The sequence below is a fragment of the Camelina sativa genome, chromosome 5, assembly GCF_030686135.1.
Source record: "Camelina sativa cultivar CO46 ecotype springtype chromosome 5, ASM3068613v1".
In the NCBI taxonomy this organism is placed as follows: Eukaryota; Viridiplantae; Streptophyta; class Magnoliopsida; order Brassicales; family Brassicaceae; genus Camelina; species Camelina sativa.
Window position 1 is genome coordinate 10,564,611 of NC_141884.1, and position 20,411 is coordinate 10,585,021.

Consider the following 20,411-nt stretch of genomic DNA (forward strand, 5'->3'; position numbering starts at 1 on the left):
AACCCACTTTTTGTGTCAACTTTAATCCAACGGATGAGATTAATTCCAATTTTCCATCTAACGGTTTAAAATTATTAATGATCCCAGCAGTTGCAAATTATTAATTGTGTCTTTTCGTCGTACTCCCATCTTTCAAAAATCACACCTCTTAATTTTTGCATCTCTTTGTTTTACCTCCATGTTTCAAAAATCACATCTATTTATTTTTACACCTTTTTTATTTCACACATCTATGTTTACACCTCTTTGTTGTACCTCCATATTTCAATATCACATCTATTAATATTTACACCTTTTTATTTTACACCTCTATGTCTTACATCTTTTTGTTTATTATATACAAACTTTTCTGGACAACATAAACAAGTTTTGAAAAATTGCTTTCTGAGTATTTTCAAAACTTACAAGTTAATAAATAAAACTAAAGAATTGTTTTATTGAAGTGTTTTCTAAATATATAATAGCAAACCTATTTTTTGTAAACTTTAATCCAACGGATGAGATTAGTTCCACTTTTCCTTCTAATGGTTTAAAATTATTAATGATCCCAACAGTTGCAAATTATTAATTGTGTCTTTTCGTCGTACCTCCATATCTTAAAAATCACACCTCTTAATTTTTGCATCTCTTTGTTGTACCTCCATGTTTCAAAAATCACATCTATTTATTTTTACACCTTTTTTATTTCACACCTCTATGTTTACACCTCTTTGTTGTACCTCTATGTTTCAAATATCACATCTATTAATATTTACACCTTTTTATTTTACACCTCTATGTCTTACACCTCTTTGTTTATTATATAGAAACTTTTTCTGGACAACATAAACAAGTTTCGAAAAATTGTTTACTGAGTATTTTCAAAACTTACAAGTTAATAAGTAAAACTAAAGAATTGTTTTATTGAAATGTTATTTAATTTTTAAATATATAATAGCAAACCCACTTTTTGTGTCAACTTTAATCCAATGGATGAGATTAGTTCCACTTTTCCATCTAACGGTTTAAAATTATTAATGATCCCAACAGTTGCATATTATTAATCATGTCTTTTCGTCGTATCCCCATCTTTCAAAAATCACACCTCTTAAGTTTTGCATCTCTTTGTTGTACCTCAATATTTCAAAAATCACATCTATTTATTTTTATACCTTTTTTATTTCATACATCTATGTTTACACCTCTTTGTTGTACCTCAATGTTTCAAAGATCACATCTATTAATTTTGACACATTTTTATTTCACACCTTTTTGTTTTTGTTACTCTTTGTTTATATAAAGTTGCAATGTTTTGATCCAACAAATATTTTGTTCCGTTTTTTACTCAAAATGTAAAATTAACAATATTAATTAATTCAAGTTTTTACTTTCCCGTGCGGTTGACGCACGGGCCGACATCCTAGAAACTATTAATGCGAAAATAATTTGTCATAAATATATAAAGGTAAAGGATCCAGAGTACAATAATAGTATTAAAATGTTGTTTATATCGAAACAAAAGAGACTTGACGTGATACTAATGTTCATATTCTTGTCATCTTCCCAAGGAGGGGACACTGTCTATAGTTCTTGATGTGATTGCTTATGTAAAGCAGGAAACAGCAAAATACGTATGAGATCCAAATCTTTCTTTTTGAACAAACTTTAGCCCAATTAAAAGCCCACAAGCCTACATTACGATAGTAATAGTTTATCGATGGTTTAGTTTTTTGGGTTAGCTTTCCGGTTCGGTTTAGGTTCGGTTCGATTCGGCTGTTGAATTTTCGAAAGCATAACTAAACCGTACGACACCGTCACTGAAGCTTCGTCACCGTGTGGTCTCAGTGTAAAATCCTTGGAGTGGAAAATTAGGGTTTTGGGAATTGGGTGGGTGTGATTGATTCCATAGAAGCAGAGATGGGGACGAAGAAAGGAAGCAAAGCAGCTTCTTCAGATGATTTCTTACAAACCCTCGAAGACTTCACAAGCAAAGAGAATTGGGATAAGTTCTTCACTCTCAGAGGCAACGACGACTCTTTCGAGTGGTATGCTGAGTGGCCTCAGCTCCGTGACTCGCTTTTACCTCTGCTCCAAGACTCATCATCATCTTCTTCTGGCTCACTTCAGATTTTGGTTCCTGGGTGCGGGAACTCCCGCCTTTCTGAGCATTTGTACGATGCTGGGTTCCGTGACATCACCAATGTCGACTTTTCCAAGGTTGTTATCTCCGATATGCTTCGTCGGAACATTAGGACTCGTCCCGAACTCCGTTGGCGAGTTATGGACATAACAAAGATGCAGGTTTTGCAACTCTTGTGCTCTGTTTTTTTTCTTTTCTAGCTCATTGTTGTACACAATCATTCACACAAGCTTTACTACTCAGTTGGCAGATGAATCTTTTGATACGGTTCTGGATAAAGGTGCTCTTGATGCTTTGATGGAGCCAGAAGTTGGAACGAAGCTGGGAAGTCAATACTTATCAGAGGTCTTTCTTCTTAGTGAACTTCTTTTGTTTAATTTGCGTTATAGTTGGATGAGTGTTAGGATCAAACAATGAAAGTTATGTGCTTTAAATGCTCACACTTGATTCAGTTTGATCATTAGTTAACTCTTTTCTCAGGCCAAACGGGTTTTGAAACCTGGGGGGAAGTTTATCTGTCTAACGCTGGCGGAGTCTCATGTCTTAGGTACTTCCTTGCAGCACCTTTGTTTCTGTTATCATTAGGTGAACTGTTTCATAGTTATCGTTTTCTTCATTGTATTGTCTCTTTTTAGTTTAAATTCTTTGTGTTTTTACAGCATTGCTCTTTTCAAAACTTCGTTTTGGTTGGAAGATGACTGTTCATTCAATCTCTCAAAAACGCTCGAATCTTAAGACGTTTATGGTGGTGGCTGAAAAGGAAAATTCCGTTTTACTGCATGATATAACCTCTTCTTTCGATCTTTTATCTATTGGTCGCAACGATAACCAGGTAATTCTTTTTTTTGAACATGAATTTCATCCAATTATACGAAATTTTTGTTTAGAGATGAGATGATTTCTTCGCGTTAGATATGACTACAACTTATATTATCTTTGTATGTATGTTAATGTACACCTATTGGTAATTGAACCCACTGCTCACTTCATATATCGTATATCGACTTTCCTAGCTCTTGAAAAGTTCTTATGTGATCTTTCTTCTCCAATGTAATATAATATGATTCTGAATCAATTGTAGGGCTCTGGTATGCGTGAAGCCCTCGAGAGTGAGAACCAAAGACGTAGAGACTGGAATAATGGCTCAGACTTGTTGTATTCTCATGAAGATTTGAAACTTGGTATTAAAGGTGATTTGGCAGAGTTTACTGGTGGTCGCCGTATAAAATTTACTTTGGGTGGCCAAGGAAGCAATTTCAGTTATAGAGCTGTGCTTCTTGATGCTCAAAAGCAAACTGAGCCATTTGTGTATCATTGTGGTGTTTTTCTTGTCCCCAAGGTAAGCTTTTTCAACACCATAAATCCTTAAAATTTTAGTTCGCTAAAAGTGATGTGGATATTTAGTTTAATTTTGTTTGGAACTATTAAAAGGAGTGTTAAATTTCAGACTCGTGCTCATGAGTGGCTGTTCTGTTCAGAGGAAGGACAGTGGCAGGTTGTCGAGAGTTCTCAGGCCGCTCGTCTCATAATGGTAAGCTTTATTTGCTAAAAGCCTCTTCATATTCACCATGTTTTCTCCTTCATCTGCTCGCAGCATGAAAACGTAAACAAATCTTAAATTTCCTTGTGTAAGGTTTTTCTCGACAGTAGCCATAGTGGCGCCACCATGGAGGATGTACAGGTACAGTCTGCATTATTCATTGTCTGATTCATTATGTTGTCTACTTATTGATTAATTTTATCTTATAAAATTGTTCACCTCAGACTGATTTATCTCCCATGGTGACACAACTAGCTCCTAGAAAAGATGATGAAGAAGCTCGTATACCGTATGTTTATTTTTCTCCATATCTTGATGTAACAGTTTTTCTTAATTGTTTTACAATCCTAACTCATACTATTTTCCCCATTATCGCTTGTTTATTTTTAGCTGTATTGAATTGGTGCTACAGGTATATGATGGCAAGTGATGGGATCAAAAAGTGTGATACTGTCCACGAGGTATTATTACTAGTAATAGATATATGCAATTAGCCACTTAAAAAGCTGTTATCTGTTGTTGCTTCATTTCTTGCTTTTTGCAGATCGTCATTGTTTCGTTATTGGCAAAATTTAGTAGTTGTGGTGATCTTTTTTGTTTCTTGCTGTTCATTTCGATTGTAGGTTACATCTTCCTTGACTGGAAAAGTGGTCGTTGAAGATGTGGTTTATGAAAGCACTCCTAGTAATCCTGAAGGCGTATCTCCTTCTAGCGATTTGGCATTTCGGCGCCTTGTATTCAAAAGAACTGAGGGTTTGATACAATCTGAAGCTTTGCTTGTAGAGGATGGTGAGATTCTTGAACAATCTCAGAAAGAAAAAACTAAAACTGTTTCCCAATCGAAACGAAAGGGAAATAAAAAACGAAACCAAGGTAATAATCTTTACATCTTTGGGAGTTTTGATATAGACATTGCATGAACATGTCATGATCTTTTTTTTTGCTTGTATCCATTTCAGAATCAAGCGGACCTCTTATGAAGGTCTCTCATGATTATTTGGCTAGCTCTTACCACACTGGAATTATTTCTGGATTCACATTGGTATCTTCCTACCTGAAGAACGCTGAATCGTGCGGAAAGATGGTGAGCATTATTGAGTCATGCCTCATTGTCTTCAGATTAAGTTCATGGTGCAACCGCTCTGACCTGTTTGTCTTTGAAATGTCCTGATGCTTATCAGGTTAAGACTGTTATAATTGGTCTTGGAGCAGGATTACTTCCCATGTTCCTCCATGGATGCTTGCCATTTTCCGATATTGAGGTAATTTTCCTTTAAAAGGATTGATCAAGCTGAGCATTTTCGATTGACACTTATGATGGTATCTCGTTATATAGGCGGTTGAGCTTGACCCGGTAATGCTTAGTGTTGGCAACGATTACTTTGGTTTCACACAAACTGATCGCTTGAAGGTAATTTCTTTCTCTTCAATTCTAAAGTGCTAATCTTTAGCATGTTTATATTTGATTCTCTTATCTTTACCATCACTAATCCTTTTCACATTCTTACACTAGGTGCATATTTCTGATGGGATCAAATTCATTAGAGATATAACAAACTCTAAAACTCCTTCTGAGGAAACAGCAAACGCTGTGCCTAAACCACAAACGACTAGCTCAAATGGGGAGTCCGCAACTTATAATGTCAAAGGCGGAACTTGTCCTGACATTCTGATTATAGATGTGGATTCAGCAGATTCAAGGTAAGCACAAGGCCAACTACTATTACATCTATACGAACTTGTCCACATTAATATGTTGACTTGTTTGATCTTTGTCTGCAGTGGGGGTTTAACCTGTCCTGCATCTGAGTTTATCGAAGAGACATTTCTTCTTTCAGTTAAGCGCGCTCTCCCTCAGCACGGTCTTTTCGTAGTGAACTTGGTTTCAAGGTCACAATCCGTCAAAGATATGGTAGTATCAAGAATGAAAAAGGTAAAACAAATATTCAATAACTGTCAAATCTCTGCATACTTTCACAATCTGATCCAACATTTGTTACACGAAAACCAGGGGTTTGGTCACGAGTTTGTAATTGATCTCTTTTGTTTCGTTTTGTTCAAGGTTTTTGATCACTTGTTCGGCCTGCAACTAGAAGAGGAAGATGACGTAAACGTGGTGCTCTTTGGGCTTTGCTCTGAAACCGTAATCAGCGAGAGCGATATTCCAGAATCTGCAGTAATACTGGAAGGGTTGCTCAAGTGCCAGAGATTGGAAACAAAGCAAAGCATCATAGACGCTACAAAGAAGCTGAAATGCTGGAAATAAAAACATTCTTTATTTATTTTGTTTTATGGTTTAAAAAGACGTGCTATATATTTTATCTCGGTTGTAAGTTTGTGATTGAAATTTTTTGAGATTAGATGATACACTCAATAGTTTCTTCCTTACGCAAATGGAAAATGAAACGTGTGGTTTTTATAACCATTTTTAAGAAAATTGTTAGACCTACACCAACTTTATTGAAGCATTCAATTTGGATGATAGCGATGTTGGAATGTGTAAGTTAAACATCGATGTCTTGATTAATTGCTGTATTTTCTTTTGGAAACTATCCGCAATCCTTGTTTCTAATTATAGATTCGACTGATCCGTAAATCCGTATTGATGCTAACCAAAGGGCTCGAACGGTGGAGGAGGTTACCATTTTGCAAAATTAGTTAGTTAATTAATATTATGGTTGTAACTTGTAACATAGTAAATATAGGAAACAAAAGTACTTTTAATTGGCCGATTTGGTAAGTACCTAAGACTGATTGTTTGAAAAACACTAAAACAAATTCTGGTTGCCGCGAAGACAAAGAAAAAACAAGTTTGCGACAAAGGAAAGAAACAACAAATTCAGAAACCGCGTGGAAGATAAAACTAATTGGACAATTGTAGTAACCATTTCAACATTTGTAATATATTTTGCATGTATGTAATCAAGATATGTTTAGCATAGTTTTAGTTAGTTAGGTGTAATGGTTAATGTTATTGTTTGGTTTAGTATATTAGTGAGGAAAAAAAGTCAAAAACAAACGACAAGAGATTCCATTCATACAAATAAAAACATGTGAAACTGTGTATAATAATAGTTGAAAGTGGCTGTGTGAATATGTATCTCCTGTACTCGGATATCAACAAAAAGAGTACAATGCATTAACCTCTCACGTAGAAAAATGCAAAAAAGTTGAAAAAGATGAGACAGATGCACATATCAGAATTGGTCAAAATCTTTTTGACAAAACCTCAAAAAAAATTTTAAAAAAACAAACAAAATGTCACTTTCGAAATAATTAGTTATATATATTTATTTATTATGAAAAATATTGAAAGCGACTTCTATCTGCGACTGGTAAAAGGACCTCTCTCTCAATTGGTTGTACATTAGCTGTCATGTTTTAACATATTACTAAACTAAAACTTCTGTCATGTTTTAACATATTACTAAACTAAAACTTCCATGATTATTTGTAATTGTCAAATTAAAAATTACTGCATATATTTACTTTTCCTCCACAATAATCTCTTGTGGAAAATTATTGGTATTATTCGATTTTAGAATTATTATTGATATAGTTACTTTTTTTCTAATAAGTAATCTTTTGTCTCACAACTTCTTAAGAATATATATATTTAATGAAAAATTAAAGAAGAAGACATATGAAAATGAAACGTAGTCCTCTCTTCTCTTTCTCTTTGCTTTCTTCTTCTCTCTACATAAAAAACTCCTTTTTTTTTTGTTTCTCTTTCTCTCACGACCCTTTTAGTTACGACGACGTTTTAATCCAAAACGCAAACCTCTGGATTCGCGTCACCACCGTTGGAGCTCCCCGGCTTCATTAATGTCCTTCATCAAGACCTGAAGACAAGAAAGAAAGAGAGAGTATATACGTAGGTACAGACTAGAGAGAAACCAAGATCCTCGTTTATGTGTTTCATCGTGTTTTGTGCATTGGTTTAGAAACCAAAAAGTGGTGACCAAAGCTTTAGAACCAAACAACTTTCAGAGTTTGTCAACTTCTTGTTGGTTATTATTGCAAATGCTGAGTCTCTTCTCTCTCTGTAAGTTCTTTTTTTTCTTTTTCTTTCACTACTCTGTTTTTGTTCCACACTTCTATTCAATTTTGCCTTAGTGACAAACTAGCTAGTACTTAAAGTCTTAAAGTCTAAATCTTTAGCACATAAATAGCAACATAGATTGGAGATCACTTTCTTTTGTTCTCTCAATTTTCTTGTGGGGTTGACTATTGAAGTTTGCTTAGCTTTGAATCTTGTCTATAGGACGTTCTAATGGAGCCAACTCGACCCACACAAAAAAGTAACACCTTTAAATTATTAACCAATTCTACTCATTAAATTGAGACAATTCCCTAGTTTCTTGAGTAAGCATATCATGCATTATAACAATTATATTTGTCTCCGTATGGAAGCAAAAGTATGATATCATATTTTAATCATCTATGATTGTGCTACTAAACTTTAAAATAATACATTAAGCTGGATAATAAACTCTTGACCATTATCTACTTTTGTTTGACCATCGGTCTAATTTTTCTAATCCATAGTCGTATCTTCATCCAATGCATTGGTTGGTCCAAACCTAGATTTGCATCTCTTTTGTAGTTTACATCTACATTTGATGTTAAAACCAAAACCCTGATTTGTTTCTCTGTTTTGAAAAGTACATCAAGGCGTATATATTTGTCCTTGTGACGCTGCAAAAGAACAAGTTGTTTGAGTTGTCATCTTATGTTTTTTTCTGCAACTTGCTTGCCTTACAACATATCCCTTTTAAGAGGGAGCAAATCAACCGGTTTCTTTTGTTCGATTAAGGAATGGAATACTCTAGAGACTCGGCAGGGATGATGATGGAGAACAAGCGCAATGTATGCTCTCTTGAAGAAAACAGCATCAAACGACACAAGTCCGATCTCTCTTTCTCTTCCAAGGTCTTATGATACTACTCTCTATCTTCAAAATCAGAATTACTTATGGTCATAAAGCTCCATGTCATACCTGGAACAGCATGCTAATGAATCTTGAAACTCTTGTGTTTAAAACAGGAGAGGAAGGACAAGTTGGGAGAACGTATTACAGCTCTTCAGCAACTAGTTTCCCCTTATGGAAAGGTACCATTTGGTCTACAATGATCTCACTTACATGCTTCTTGGTCTTCTCTAGTCATGTTCAAGTCTCTATATCTCTGCAGACCGACACTGCATCAGTTCTTCTAGAGGGAATGCAATACATTCAGTTTCTTCAAGAACAAGTCAAGGTCTGCTCGCGTCTTCAACCAACAAAATACATGTTTCAGTTCATTCGTCTCTTCTGATCCAACAGTGACTTCACTTAATTATTGTCTGTAACAGGTTCTAAGCGCTCCATATCTGCAAGCAACACCCACTAATACGCAGGTGAGCAGAATCTGTGATCCCCTTTTTACTCAGATTGCTATTCAAAATCTATGATCTGAATTTTTTTTTGTTGGTGGTTGTAACTAGGAGGAGCAGGAAGAGTACAGCCTAAGAAGCAGAGGGTTATGTCTTGTTCCATTGGAGTATACATCAGGGGTTGCTCAAACCAATGGTGCTGATATATGGGCTCCTGTGAAGAAGACTCCAACATCTTCAACTCATGCTTTCAATCTCTCGTCTTCTAATTCACCCTTCCGATGATTTCTGATAACATATATTGATATATGGAGAGAGACCTATGAAGTGGGCTCATTGTCACTGATAACTGTTTCTTCTGTTACTGTAGTCCCCAACTCTGTGGTGGTTTCCCATTTACTTGGACTTGCATAATTTTGTCTACATTGGTAACCATTGATTCTAATGCAAAAAAAATTTAACTTCCTAAGAACATATACCAAATGCTGAATTGAACATGTTAAAAGTGCAAAACAAGAATTAACACAAGAACCAAGTTGTTTATGCAATTTCAATGCGGGAAAATGTCATTAAAATCCCCAAGTCTACATTTTCGTTGATTTAAAGCCCGAACTCTGCTTTTGGTGGAAAAAAACACCAATTATTTATTGACTTCCAAATAAATCGCAAACTCTCGTTGACGTAGTCTTTTGAGGCACAACGTTAAGTGGTTAAATGGAGAAATTAAACGGGGTTAATTATCCATTAACGAGATCCGTTAATAGCAAAACAACGCTATTTATAACACCCTAAAACCCCCAAATTGAGAAATCGATTCTTAGTTTCCCCAATTCACAAACCCTAATCGATCTAACCCAAATCAAACATGATATCTTCGATGATGAGAAGATTCGAGATCTCTTTTTGTTATATACTGGAAGAACGGTCGACCAGGATTCTCTTCAGTTCTCGATGTAAAGATCGTTACACCGGTTCCACAAACACACTTCAATGGTACTCCACGGTCGAAAGAAGCTACCACCAATGTCTCTGAGCTAGAACTCATCTTGTCAACTCGAAGAAGAAGAGAGAAATCAAAGAAAAAAAGAGAAATTGAAGAAGAAAAGATAAATTGAGATCGATTAGGGTTTGTGAATGGGAAAATTGAGAATCGATTTCTTAATTTGAGATGTTTTGGAGTGTTATAAACATCTTCGTTTTGTTATTAATATATCTCGTTAACAGATAATTAACCCCATTTAATTTCTCCGCTTGATCACTTAATGTTGTGCCTTAAAAGGCTAGGTCAACGAGAGTTTGCGATTTATTTGGAAGTCAACAAATAATTGGTGTTTTTTTCTACCAAAAACAGAATTCGGGCTTTAAATCAACGAAAATGTAGACTTGGGGATTTTAATGACATTTTTCCCAATGATATTTTATAGTTTTTTAATTTCTGTTGCCAACAATAGCTTCCGGTTAAAATTGGTTTAGTTCAGGTTAAATAGCATATTGGTTTAGAGAAACCGAACCAACATTGTCAAACCCGTTTTATTATTTGGGGGTTGGTTTTGAAGACCAGCTAAACCCTAAGCCCTAAAATCGAAATCACGCTCATCAGCGAGAGAGACGATGGATCACATAGCTGCGGCGGAGGAGCAAATCGTAACGGAGAGACTAACTAGGAAGCTTGAAGAAGTTAACGCAGCTGCTCAGTCTCAGCTTTCTCCTATCCAAGATCACATTAATTTCACCCTCCAGGTATTATATATATTCGTCGCGAGCTCATCACAATTTGAAATGTCGCTTCCTTCATATGTTCTTTCTGATTTTGCAATGTTTAGCTTCTAAGTTCTAAATATGGAATCTTTATTTTGGTTTGATTCAATTCTCGTACTGAAAGCTGCAATGTAGAACTCATGTTTCTTGAAAAGTCCTAACTTTTTAGAATAACTCAATATAGGAAAAGCTTATCTCGTGGTAGTTCCAAATTTGATGTAATTTGAGTTAGCTATCTCACTAGGATCATGAAAATGTTCTCTCTTTGTCTTTAGAGTCTATGGATCAGGCTCATGAAAATATCTGAGAATTGCTCTGTTTTGTCTTCAAAAGCACTAGTGTTAGTAGTACCTTGACTTTAATTCATGAGTTAAAATATGATGTAGTGATTCGAGTTAAAAAACACCTGACAACAAACTTCATTGTTTGCAGCAAGCTTATTTCAAATGTGCATATGAGTGCTTTGACAGAAGAAGAAAGCAAGAGGAGATAAGTAACTGCGTCGAGCACTGCAGTGTTCCCGTTGTCAAATCTCAACAGCACTTCGAGAACGAAATGGCTCAGTTTCAGGTATGCCTGCAGAAAGATGACACGAAATGTTTGTTGCGTATAAAGATGAATGATAGAGCTGATCTTTTTTGAATTGAATGGGATGTTTATAGGAAAGACTGAACAGATCACTGATGGTGTGTCAAGACAAATTTGAAACTACAAAGCTCCAGAAGATCAGGCCTGAAGCTGTTAGCGAGATGGAGAGTTGCGTCCTCAAATCCATTGAGGAAAATCTCAATACATTACCCCATATTGTGCAGAGAATGAAGACAGCATTTAACATGACTTAACTTAAAAATCTCAAATCCTTAAAACAGAACGTGACTACTGCTGGCCCATTGTTTGAATGTTGCAGTCTTTTACTTAAGACCTTCTTTTGTTGTCTTCTTCTTTACTTTATGAACTTGTTTTACTTGTTCTTTTGTTGGCTACTACATTAGGTTTAATAAATTTGGCTACTGGATTGAAAAACTGTCTTTTGTTTGCTCTTCTTCGTCTCCCCCAGGTGAACCTAAAAACCTTATGTAACCGCTCCTGTGTTTGCAATTGAGATAGAATGGTAGAGCAAACGTAGGCCCAAATAAAATGTTCTCTTCACTTTGTGGTAAAAACAAAAACTCTACAAGTTTGTTTTCCATTGGGTATTGGGTTTTCTTTCATATAATCTTTCTAGTACAGAATTACGGTAGATTTTAGTGGAATTGAATTAGAAATAACCAATAGGAATACAAGATCCATATGGATTTGATAGAACTGAATAGTAGTTTTTAAAAAAAATAACCAATAGGAATACAAGATACATATGAATTTAAACAAAGAAAATAAAAAAGTATTTGGAATAGATATTATCTAAAATATATAGAGATTATCTTAACACTAAGAAAAACAAGACTTAATAGAGAGATTTATATACACCTACGTCTGTGTGAGACAATCAGAATCCTATCCTATATAAGTAAAAGACTATATGACTCTCTGCCGCTTGATTCTTTTCTTCTTGTATCATATTTTTGATAACGATGAAGAGAGTTGATGATCAACTCAAGCGTTTGCAGGGAGAGAAGAGGTCGTTTGATATTCTATCTCTAGCCGTGGAGAGAATGGTTAAACCTGTTACCTTTTATGGGGAAAAAGGAGAATCATCCACCGAAGCTCATCATGCTAGTGGGAAGGATAGCAAGGGAGAGATAGAAAGGATAACGATGAGCTCAGGCAAACGACAGAAGATGATTCATGGGTGCGAAGAAGACCATAAACAAAACCCTAATCGTGATGCTTGCTCTACAAGTTTGTGCAGTGTAGAGTCCAAGAGGCGTGAACAAGTGGTTACCAACAAAAAGGTTAAAAGAAAAGAGCCCGTTGAAGAGAGGGGGAGGACACCTGAATGGCTGGTTAAAGTGATGAGAGAAGAGAATGGTACGGACGTGAAGATGATAACGAAGAAGGACCTTGTATGTAGTGATCTCAACGAACATTATGCACGTCTCTTGATTCCCTGGAACGGCATAACGGATATGGACTTTATGAACGAGGAGGAGTTGGGTATCGTACACCAACATTACATAAAAGCGACTAAAAAAGGATTGGATATTACCTTGGTGGATTTGAAGGGTAAAAGATGGGGGCTTAACCTCAGGAGATGGGATATGGGGCCCAATTCCAACTACGTCTTGGCTACAGGGTGGAACAAGGTCGCCGCCGAAAACGAGCTAGAGATAGGCCAGACGCTTCGGATTTGGTCTTTCCGTACCTTAGGGAAGAAGGTTGTCGCCGGTGCGGACCGTACCCCAGACAAGCTCTTTATAGCTTTTGTTCCTCTGGATCCAGCTCCGGCTCTGTCTCTGGTTAGGGATCCAGCTCCATCTTCACCTCGGGCTCAAGCTGAGGCTCAAGAAGAGAGTGACAGAGTATTTCCAGTTCCATATTATAACTGGGAGGACCCAAATATATTGGCTGAAGTGTGCGAGAGGACGACTCGTCTCGAGGCTTTACAAGAGGCAGATAGGAGAAGCTCACTGGTCCCCGTCACAGAGCTTGACCTCGAGCTCCGGTTGTAACTAGAAGATTCCGGCCAAATGAGCTCTGATATGTGACCAATCTCTGTCTATAGTCGAATCTAACTCTTAACTCTATTTTCTTTTGGTGTTTTTTGGGTGTTTTTTTTTGTTGGTGTCGTTTAGATTATGTTTCCTTAATTTTCTGAATGGATGATGTTTTATTTTGGCAAGTTTTATTCCCTAATGCCTTTATTTCATATTCATACTAAATACTATTTGAGTAAAAGCACTATTCATGTTTACATATAAGTTAAAGATTATACACACAAATTCAGTATAGTAAGAGACAATATTTTGTTTTCTATATATATATATTTTTTTTCCGTCATTTTGTTTTCTATATTATTATAGACGATGTCAAAAACAGACAGAGACATCGATCTCATAGAATTCAGAAAAAGAATATGTACATATATACGAATAAGTAGCCAGCTTTGACTCAATTGGTATCTAAGGAGAGAGTGATGTTGTGAGCCACGAGAAAAAGCCAAGCCGTGTTCTTCTGCTGAGCCTCTCTGAAGAATACTCAACTAGCATGTTCCATAGGTCTCCTACAGTCATTTCTTGCAAAGCGACCCTTTCGATCACCTGAAAGAGTATAAAACACACTTCTTTTAAGGGGTTTGGAAATGGCGAACAACAAGTGGTTTTAGTGAATTGGGAGTAAGATAGTAACCTGATTGAGATTTTGCAGGGCATGAAGGCCAAAAGTGTAGTATGACAAGAAGGGTCTTCCCGACTAGAGAAGTAGATAATAGAGAGCGTGAAATGGCAAGCCACTGAAGCATGACCTTTAGTTCTGGACAGAGCCGTCTCTAAAGTTAATAAAGGCCACAATCAAATTAAAATAAAAGGGCTGTTTTGCTAGTAGTCAGAATCAAACCCATGAACTCATTCCCACTAACAAACACAAATGCCACTAGACTAAACACATTTTTTGGAAAATAAGGCCGAAAGTTATATATAAAATACACAGCAGAAAATAAGGCCACAAGCTCATGCTTCATGGGCTTGGCCTTTGGGCCGGCTCTGGTTCTGGATCGCCTACAAACACACCGCATCCCCAATTCCCGGTAGCTACACCAATCTTCTTCTCCTCATGATGATCGATACACCATACTTGAGAGCTTTCTACAATTTGGCTAGCCGAATCTGATGGTAGAGGACGATGATCCACTTGATGTTTACATCGATGCAAGTATCCAGTAAAAGCCTTGTTAACTTCTCTATATATAGAAACAAAAAGATGAAACAGAGTGAAAACATGAAAAACTAGAGTGAAAGGCTAATAAATATTTTCTTTTCCATTACCGAAGGAGGCCATCAGGTTTGTATTGTCTCTTTCCTGGCTGACGGATGGCATCTATAGCTACAACTCTCCTTTTTCGCCTCATGAAACTATCCAACTCTTTCTTGTCTGTGTAATCGCCAACAAATTGGAACGAAGAGCCAAACCTAAACATGTTGACTTTCTTGTAATTAGAAACTACAATAAGCTTTAGCATGTTCATTCAAATGTATTAGTAAAATATACCCGGAGTAAAGTGAAAGTCTTTCAGCACCAACAATCTCAATTGCTTCATTTTCATCCATACGAGGCAAGAAGAGCATGCCAACAATAAGTTCCGGGTTCATCATGAACCTTATTTCTTCCTACATAGGATGGCACATTTAATTTTCAACATGGTATAGTTTGTCGGTGTATCTTTCTAAAAATGGAAGTAAGTCAAGTAACAATTTTAGACCTGAAGACATCCATTACGTAGAGTAAGACCACCGAAATATTCATCAGCAAAATCCACTTCAAGAGCTTCACCGGGTTGATCTTCTATTACTCCTGAGGTATGAACCTAGTTCAAGAGCATACTCATGTTACATATGAAAGAAATGGATTAACATACAGTGAAGAAGATGCTTTGTAGTGTTTCTATGTTACCTCAACAGAACAAAGTGGGGTTATGGATTTGGCCCAATAATTAGCCTCAGGATATGAAACATAGTGAGGGATTATACTCCAACGGAAGAGTTTTCCTCTCAAAGGAAACAAAGCCTGTGGGGATACATTGACATATCCTCCCAAAGTAATGGATAATGCACCTTATTTTGCTCTCCTGCTTCTTGCACTGACGCGTATACAAAAACCTTATGTAAAAACACAAGAAGGATTTGTAACTGATCTGGGGAATATAGTTGTTTAGTTGTAAAATTGTAAGGAGAAGAAACGGAGATACATACGAAAACAATCCATCAAAGTTGATTCCTTGAAGATTCTTTACGCGTCTGTCAACTTCAGGGAACAAACAAAAGAATGAACATGCAAGAAGAGCTGCTATTAACTCCTGCAGAAGAAGGCATAGAAGAGATGAATGAAGAAGCTTGGTTGCAACAATCTAGCACCTAAAAAGTACTATAGCTAGATATTAAGTTACTATATATAACAACTTTCACATTCAGTACCTGGCTAAGAAACACAATGCCAGCTTCTTGAGGGCCTAATAGACGAAGCCCGGACAAAACTCCATCAAGAACATGGTCTGCCTTCTGATAGTGCATTTCTAACAGGGAAGGTAACTGGAGAAGTAATCCACACAATCCAGGAACCACCTCACCGAAAAAGTTTGCTGACTCTTCTATAGAAAACTTCTGCATCACGGCAAAAAAATTGTTAATGAGTACTTTATAATCAAATCCAAATGTTCGAATATTTAAAAAAAAAACACACACACAAACAAAAGAATTGTTACCTTGTCAAAGTAAAGAGAATACCCTTGTAACGCATAAGGTACGAGATCAGATGCATTCAAGGAGAGGGATTGCCGAATATTCGTGATATGCAAGGCAAGAGCCTCCCCTGAGTTAACCATTGACTCACTCGGCCCCTTTGACATTGTTTGAAGCTCCTCTTCAACAGAAGGTGGCCAAAAACTAGAGAGGAAGACTTAGCCACAAGAGGCAAATACTGAAGAAATGACCTAAGATCTACTCTCTTCTCCATGACCATCACTATTATTTCCTTTCCTGAAATCAACATTTGATGTTGTTGTAACTATCTATATATTACTTAGTTCGTTGACCATATTAGCTTGAAGAGAAAGAAACCCATTTTCACTTCTTTATAAACAGAAACAGATAAGACACCTAAAAGTCAAACAAGAACACGTTTACTATGCCAGCTAATAACTACGTGTAGTATGTACGCTATAACTAGAAACGGCATGCAGTTTATTTTAACTTGAACCGAACATAGATACCGGTTTATTTCGGTTTGGAATTTGGTATCAGTGTCTCAGTCTGGTTAATAAATGGCTTCCTTGTGATTCGATTGACCAAGGGAACTCTGTCGAGAAAAGAAAAAAAATATAGACTTTGCGAATTGTACTCTGAAACCTCGAGTCCAAGACCAAGGTATATCGCCAGATTCATTGTAAAGCTTTCCTTTTGTTGCTTTCTTTGTGGTACTTAGGTTATTCTGTTGAAAACCCTAGATTTCGATTTGTGTCTTTTTTTTTTGGTCCACATCTGGCATCTTCGTTAATTCGTGGTTTCATGATTTTGATGTAGATTTTTTGGTACTACCAATGGCTGGGGTTATGCAGAAGTTCCTTATTGCGTCTATGTTCATGTGGATTCTACCTATTGCTATTCTATATGGATTTAACAATGACTTGCTTCCTGGTAAGTTAAGATCCCAATGTTGTTTTTTTACTTGTGCATCTCTATTTTGATGAACTTTCTATACAAAGCCTTGATGCATCTTTAGAGTAGAACCAATATGTTCTCAAGGTAAAAAGCTTTAATTTTCCAGGTTTGACTTGATGTTATGTGGAATTCTGTGTGGTTTTCTGATTGTATTTATCTTTTCTTTTCTTTTTTTTTTTCTTTTGAGTTTTGCTTAATCGTGTTTGGATTTTCGAGTTTGGAGCTCTTGAAATGAAATTCTGTAAGAAGCCATTGTATTAGAAAGTTAGAAACTGTAATTAGAAGTTCCTGCTTGTTATGACAGTTACATGTTCCTGTATTCGTTAGGTTGACAAATATTTCTTTAGATTTCTTATATATGTGTTTCAACTTCAGAGTATCATTGGGTGTTTGCATTATACTGTACTTGTGAGTTTTCTGTGGATCTTTCTTTGACTAAATAACTGAGGATTTAGTTGCAAAACGGTTATGGTGATCTTCTATAAACCGTATGGGATTATGTTTGCTTATGATTGGATTGTGGCTTTTGGTAGGAAGACTTGATTGAAGCATTTCAAATTGAGTTTGACACCTAGAGAATCACTATTAGGGGGAGCAAACACCAAGAACTCTTCATTTGTTTTAGCTTCTGCAAAACTCTCTTTTCTTAGTGGAACTTGATTTTGAGAATACAGTAGCTGGTTGTTGGGATCTGCTGCCAGATTAGAGAATCTTCTAGAGACTGTGTTATGGTTCTAACTTTAATTCTTGTAACATAGGCAATTTATTAAGTCTTTGGCGCTTAGTTTATGTAATGATGTTTGATCATCTGTTTGTGTGATGGTCTGTTAGTTGGTTATTGTACTTGAGCATAACGTCTCTCTCTCACAATGATTGTAGTATTTTCCCAGATTTAGTTTTGTAATAGCAAATATGATAGAAGTTGACTGTTTAAATTGAAACCATAGGTGTTTCCAGAGATTTTACCACCTCTTACACTACTCTGTTTAAATCTTTGACAGGTTCAACTACATTGACTCCACATTCTCTTACACTACTTAGTGGATTTCTTGCCGTGGTATCAGTCAATGTAGTGATTGTTTTCTACATCTGTCTGGCCTTGAAAGAACCTACGGATAAACACAAGCCAGACGCTTCCTTTGTGGCAGAGGCCAAAGATAGTGTAAAGAAATTGACAGCAGGAGTCGCAAGTACAACAGACCCTGCGCTCAAGAAAGAAGAGTGAGCAAACCACATCCCCTTATTTTAAAACAAGGAACAGCGTGGAAATCGCGTCAGATGGAGCAGAGCTCAGGTTCTTGCAATGTATTTATTTTGTAACTGCAGAAGTTTCTTGGCTGCTATATCATTCTGTACTGTTACATCTGAGGGTTTTCGGTGGTTGAACAGAAACATACGCCATTTTGATGTTGAGCTGATGTTTTAGGACAAAAGTTCACAAAACCATAACAGTTGTGACTTTAATCGTCTAATTTTAAGCAAGTTTATCTGTTTTTTCCACACGTCTCTGCCACATACTCGCAGACTTCGAGTCTAAGTTAGCTCAAGAAAACAAACATTGAGTTACACATTCAGTTTGCACAAAAAGAAAAAAGAGTTACACATTCGTTAATGAATAGAAGAGTAACTTTAGTTACTGGTTCCCGTCCAAAGAAATATGTAAACAAAAACGATCACCTTTAATGGTAATGACATCCTGTAACACTTCTCATATCTTACAAACTATATTGGTTCCGAGAGAAAAAGGCAGATACGTATGCATATGCTTGTGCTTCAATAGCAACATCAGAAAGAGGAGGCATCTTAGTTGGAGCTCTTATGTTTGACATCACCATGACCCCCTAAAATGTACGAGGTCTTGTCATTTATATTAATTGAGAGCTTCACCTTCCAACTCAAAGCACATAATCTTTTTCCAACTGGATCCTTGAGATGATAGGCCATTATACCGTTCTGCCCATCTTGGGTCTTGGCAATCTCTTCATCAGTTTGTCTGCTGAGCCTTAGAATAAAACAGTTGTGTCCATAACTGTCTAATTTTAATCAAGTTTGATATGTGTTGTCCACACTTCGACAGATGTTTGTTTCTTCGAGTTTAAGGTAGCTCAATAAAACAAATTATGAATTATGAATTAGACATAATTTGATGAATCTAAAAGTAACTTAGTTTCGGTTCCGGTCCAAATATAAAATGTGGACAGTAAAAGTATCAATTTTCATTTGAAACATGCGAATTTGAAAGAAAAAAAAATATATATATATATGTATATATCATAACTAGAAATAGGCTCGCGCGTGCGCGAGATATATTTAATTTAATTTTTATTAATTATGATATATTTTAAATTTCGAAATGTATTTTTATATGAATTTTTTTAAATTTTTTTAATATTTGTTCCTTTTTATATATGGTTCGTAATGTTTGGATGCAAAATAAAATAAACAAAACATATCAGAAATTTTTTTAGTGAAGTAATTAAATTTCTCAAAGTTTTGTTGTTTTGGATTTTACTGCTTTGTGATAAATTGTTAGGTTCTTAAAGCATCTCCAACCCCACTCTATTTTAAAGTCAAAAATCTGTTATAGAAAAACATTTGCTCTAACCCTATTCTATATCTTACTCTAAAATAGAGTAAATGGTACGATTACCCTATATGCAACTTTATTTTTTTACACTAACTCCATTTTTTTAGTATAAAATAGATTGACATATTGAAAAAACTATGCTCTACTTTAGAGTAAAAAAATAGAATATATATTGGAGATAGTCTTACCACACATGAGATTTGTATAGAGACCATATATCAGATATTCGAAACGAAAATTGAGTAGTGAAAATTGTTTACAAATATTACCAAATAAATCTCATCTTTCCCTACATCTTTTCCAAAGCTGTAATATATGGATGCGATCAAGACTTATATGATCGTAAAGAAAAATAATTGATAAATATTTATCTTTTTGCGAGTGGTTTTACAACTTTATATATTCTTTAACTCAATCTTGATATTTGATTTTCTTTTTGACTCCACAATATGTTGCTACGGCTTGATTTTCTTCAGTTAGCCTCCTAACAAATATCTTGTGAATTAGAAACTCTATATGATTGCTTAGAATGTGTTATACTTCTATGATTATGGGTTATTTCTCGGTCCTTGTCTCTATTCTTATTCATTATGTTCTTTTAATTGTCAAAAAAAATGAACTCTCCAACATTTCAATTGGTGTAGATGGAAGGGAAGACAAAATTAGAAAAATTGATATCAACAATAGATACATTCCAATTATTTTTCTGACATAACTACATTTCTA

General features: G+C 35.8%; 5 protein-coding genes and 1 pseudogene across 8 annotated transcripts; 5 read left to right on the plus strand and 1 right to left on the minus strand.

Moving 5' to 3' along the window:
• The first annotated feature begins 1,771 nt into the window (after positions 1-1,771).
• On the plus strand, positions 1,772-6,096 carry LOC104786443 (uncharacterized). Of its 2 annotated transcripts, none has more exons than XM_087449791.1 (16): positions 1,772-2,280; positions 2,363-2,464; positions 2,600-2,666; positions 2,779-2,951; positions 3,201-3,458; positions 3,567-3,650; positions 3,753-3,800; positions 3,884-3,948; positions 4,072-4,120; positions 4,283-4,532; positions 4,619-4,743; positions 4,841-4,921; positions 4,996-5,070; positions 5,173-5,360; positions 5,442-5,592; positions 5,722-6,096. In XM_087449791.1, exons 1-16 carry the CDS (start codon positions 1,897-1,899, stop codon positions 5,923-5,925), a joined length of 2,304 nt encoding a protein of 767 aa, XP_087305917.1. In that variant the 5' UTR covers positions 1,772-1,896; the 3' UTR covers positions 5,926-6,096. The 2 variants fall into 2 exon arrangements, with proteins under 2 accessions (XP_087305917.1, XP_087305918.1); XM_087449792.1 differs by having other exon boundaries at positions 1,785-2,280; positions 3,598-3,650.
• A 1,165-nt stretch (positions 6,097-7,261) lies between these two features.
• Positions 7,262-9,501, plus strand: LOC104786444 (transcription factor bHLH154). Of its 2 annotated transcripts, none has more exons than XM_010511862.2 (6): positions 7,262-7,704; positions 8,476-8,591; positions 8,706-8,771; positions 8,852-8,917; positions 9,012-9,056; positions 9,144-9,501. In XM_010511862.2, exons 2-6 carry the CDS (start codon positions 8,478-8,480, stop codon positions 9,315-9,317), a joined length of 465 nt encoding a protein of 154 aa, XP_010510164.1. In that variant the 5' UTR covers positions 7,262-7,704; positions 8,476-8,477; the 3' UTR covers positions 9,318-9,501. The 2 variants fall into 2 exon arrangements, with proteins under 2 accessions (XP_010510164.1, XP_010510165.1); XM_010511863.2 differs by having other exon boundaries at positions 7,301-7,537.
• A 1,038-nt stretch (positions 9,502-10,539) lies between these two features.
• LOC104786445 (uncharacterized) lies at positions 10,540-11,813 on the plus strand. The gene is made up of 3 exons (XM_010511866.3): positions 10,540-10,772; positions 11,223-11,360; positions 11,453-11,813. The coding sequence occupies exons 1-3, from the start codon at positions 10,644-10,646 to the stop codon at positions 11,630-11,632; spliced, it is 447 nt and encodes a 148-aa protein (XP_010510168.1). The 5' UTR covers positions 10,540-10,643; the 3' UTR covers positions 11,633-11,813.
• Positions 11,814-12,361: 548 nt separating this feature from the next.
• LOC104789102 (B3 domain-containing protein At2g31720-like) lies at positions 12,362-13,506 on the plus strand. Its single transcript, XM_010514847.2, has one exon. It carries the CDS (start codon positions 12,362-12,364, stop codon positions 13,397-13,399), a length of 1,038 nt encoding a protein of 345 aa, XP_010513149.2. The 3' UTR covers positions 13,400-13,506.
• Positions 13,507-14,274: 768 nt separating this feature from the next.
• LOC104789103 (putative poly(ADP-ribose) glycohydrolase 2) lies at positions 14,275-16,394 on the minus strand (annotated as a pseudogene). The gene is made up of 8 exons (XR_015558500.1): positions 16,144-16,394; positions 15,857-16,042; positions 15,635-15,738; positions 15,336-15,541; positions 15,145-15,249; positions 14,934-15,052; positions 14,711-14,854; positions 14,275-14,625 (listed from the first exon to the last, which is right to left on the minus strand). The product of XR_015558500.1 is annotated as a putative poly(ADP-ribose) glycohydrolase 2 (transcript).
• Positions 16,395-16,729: 335 nt separating this feature from the next.
• Positions 16,730-18,598, plus strand: LOC104786446 (uncharacterized). Its single transcript, XM_010511867.3, has 3 exons — positions 16,730-16,804; positions 16,961-17,074; positions 18,100-18,598. The coding sequence occupies exons 2-3, from the start codon at positions 16,978-16,980 to the stop codon at positions 18,321-18,323; spliced, it is 321 nt and encodes a 106-aa protein (XP_010510169.1). The 5' UTR covers positions 16,730-16,804; positions 16,961-16,977; the 3' UTR covers positions 18,324-18,598.
• The last annotated feature ends 1,813 nt before the right edge of the window (positions 18,599-20,411 follow it).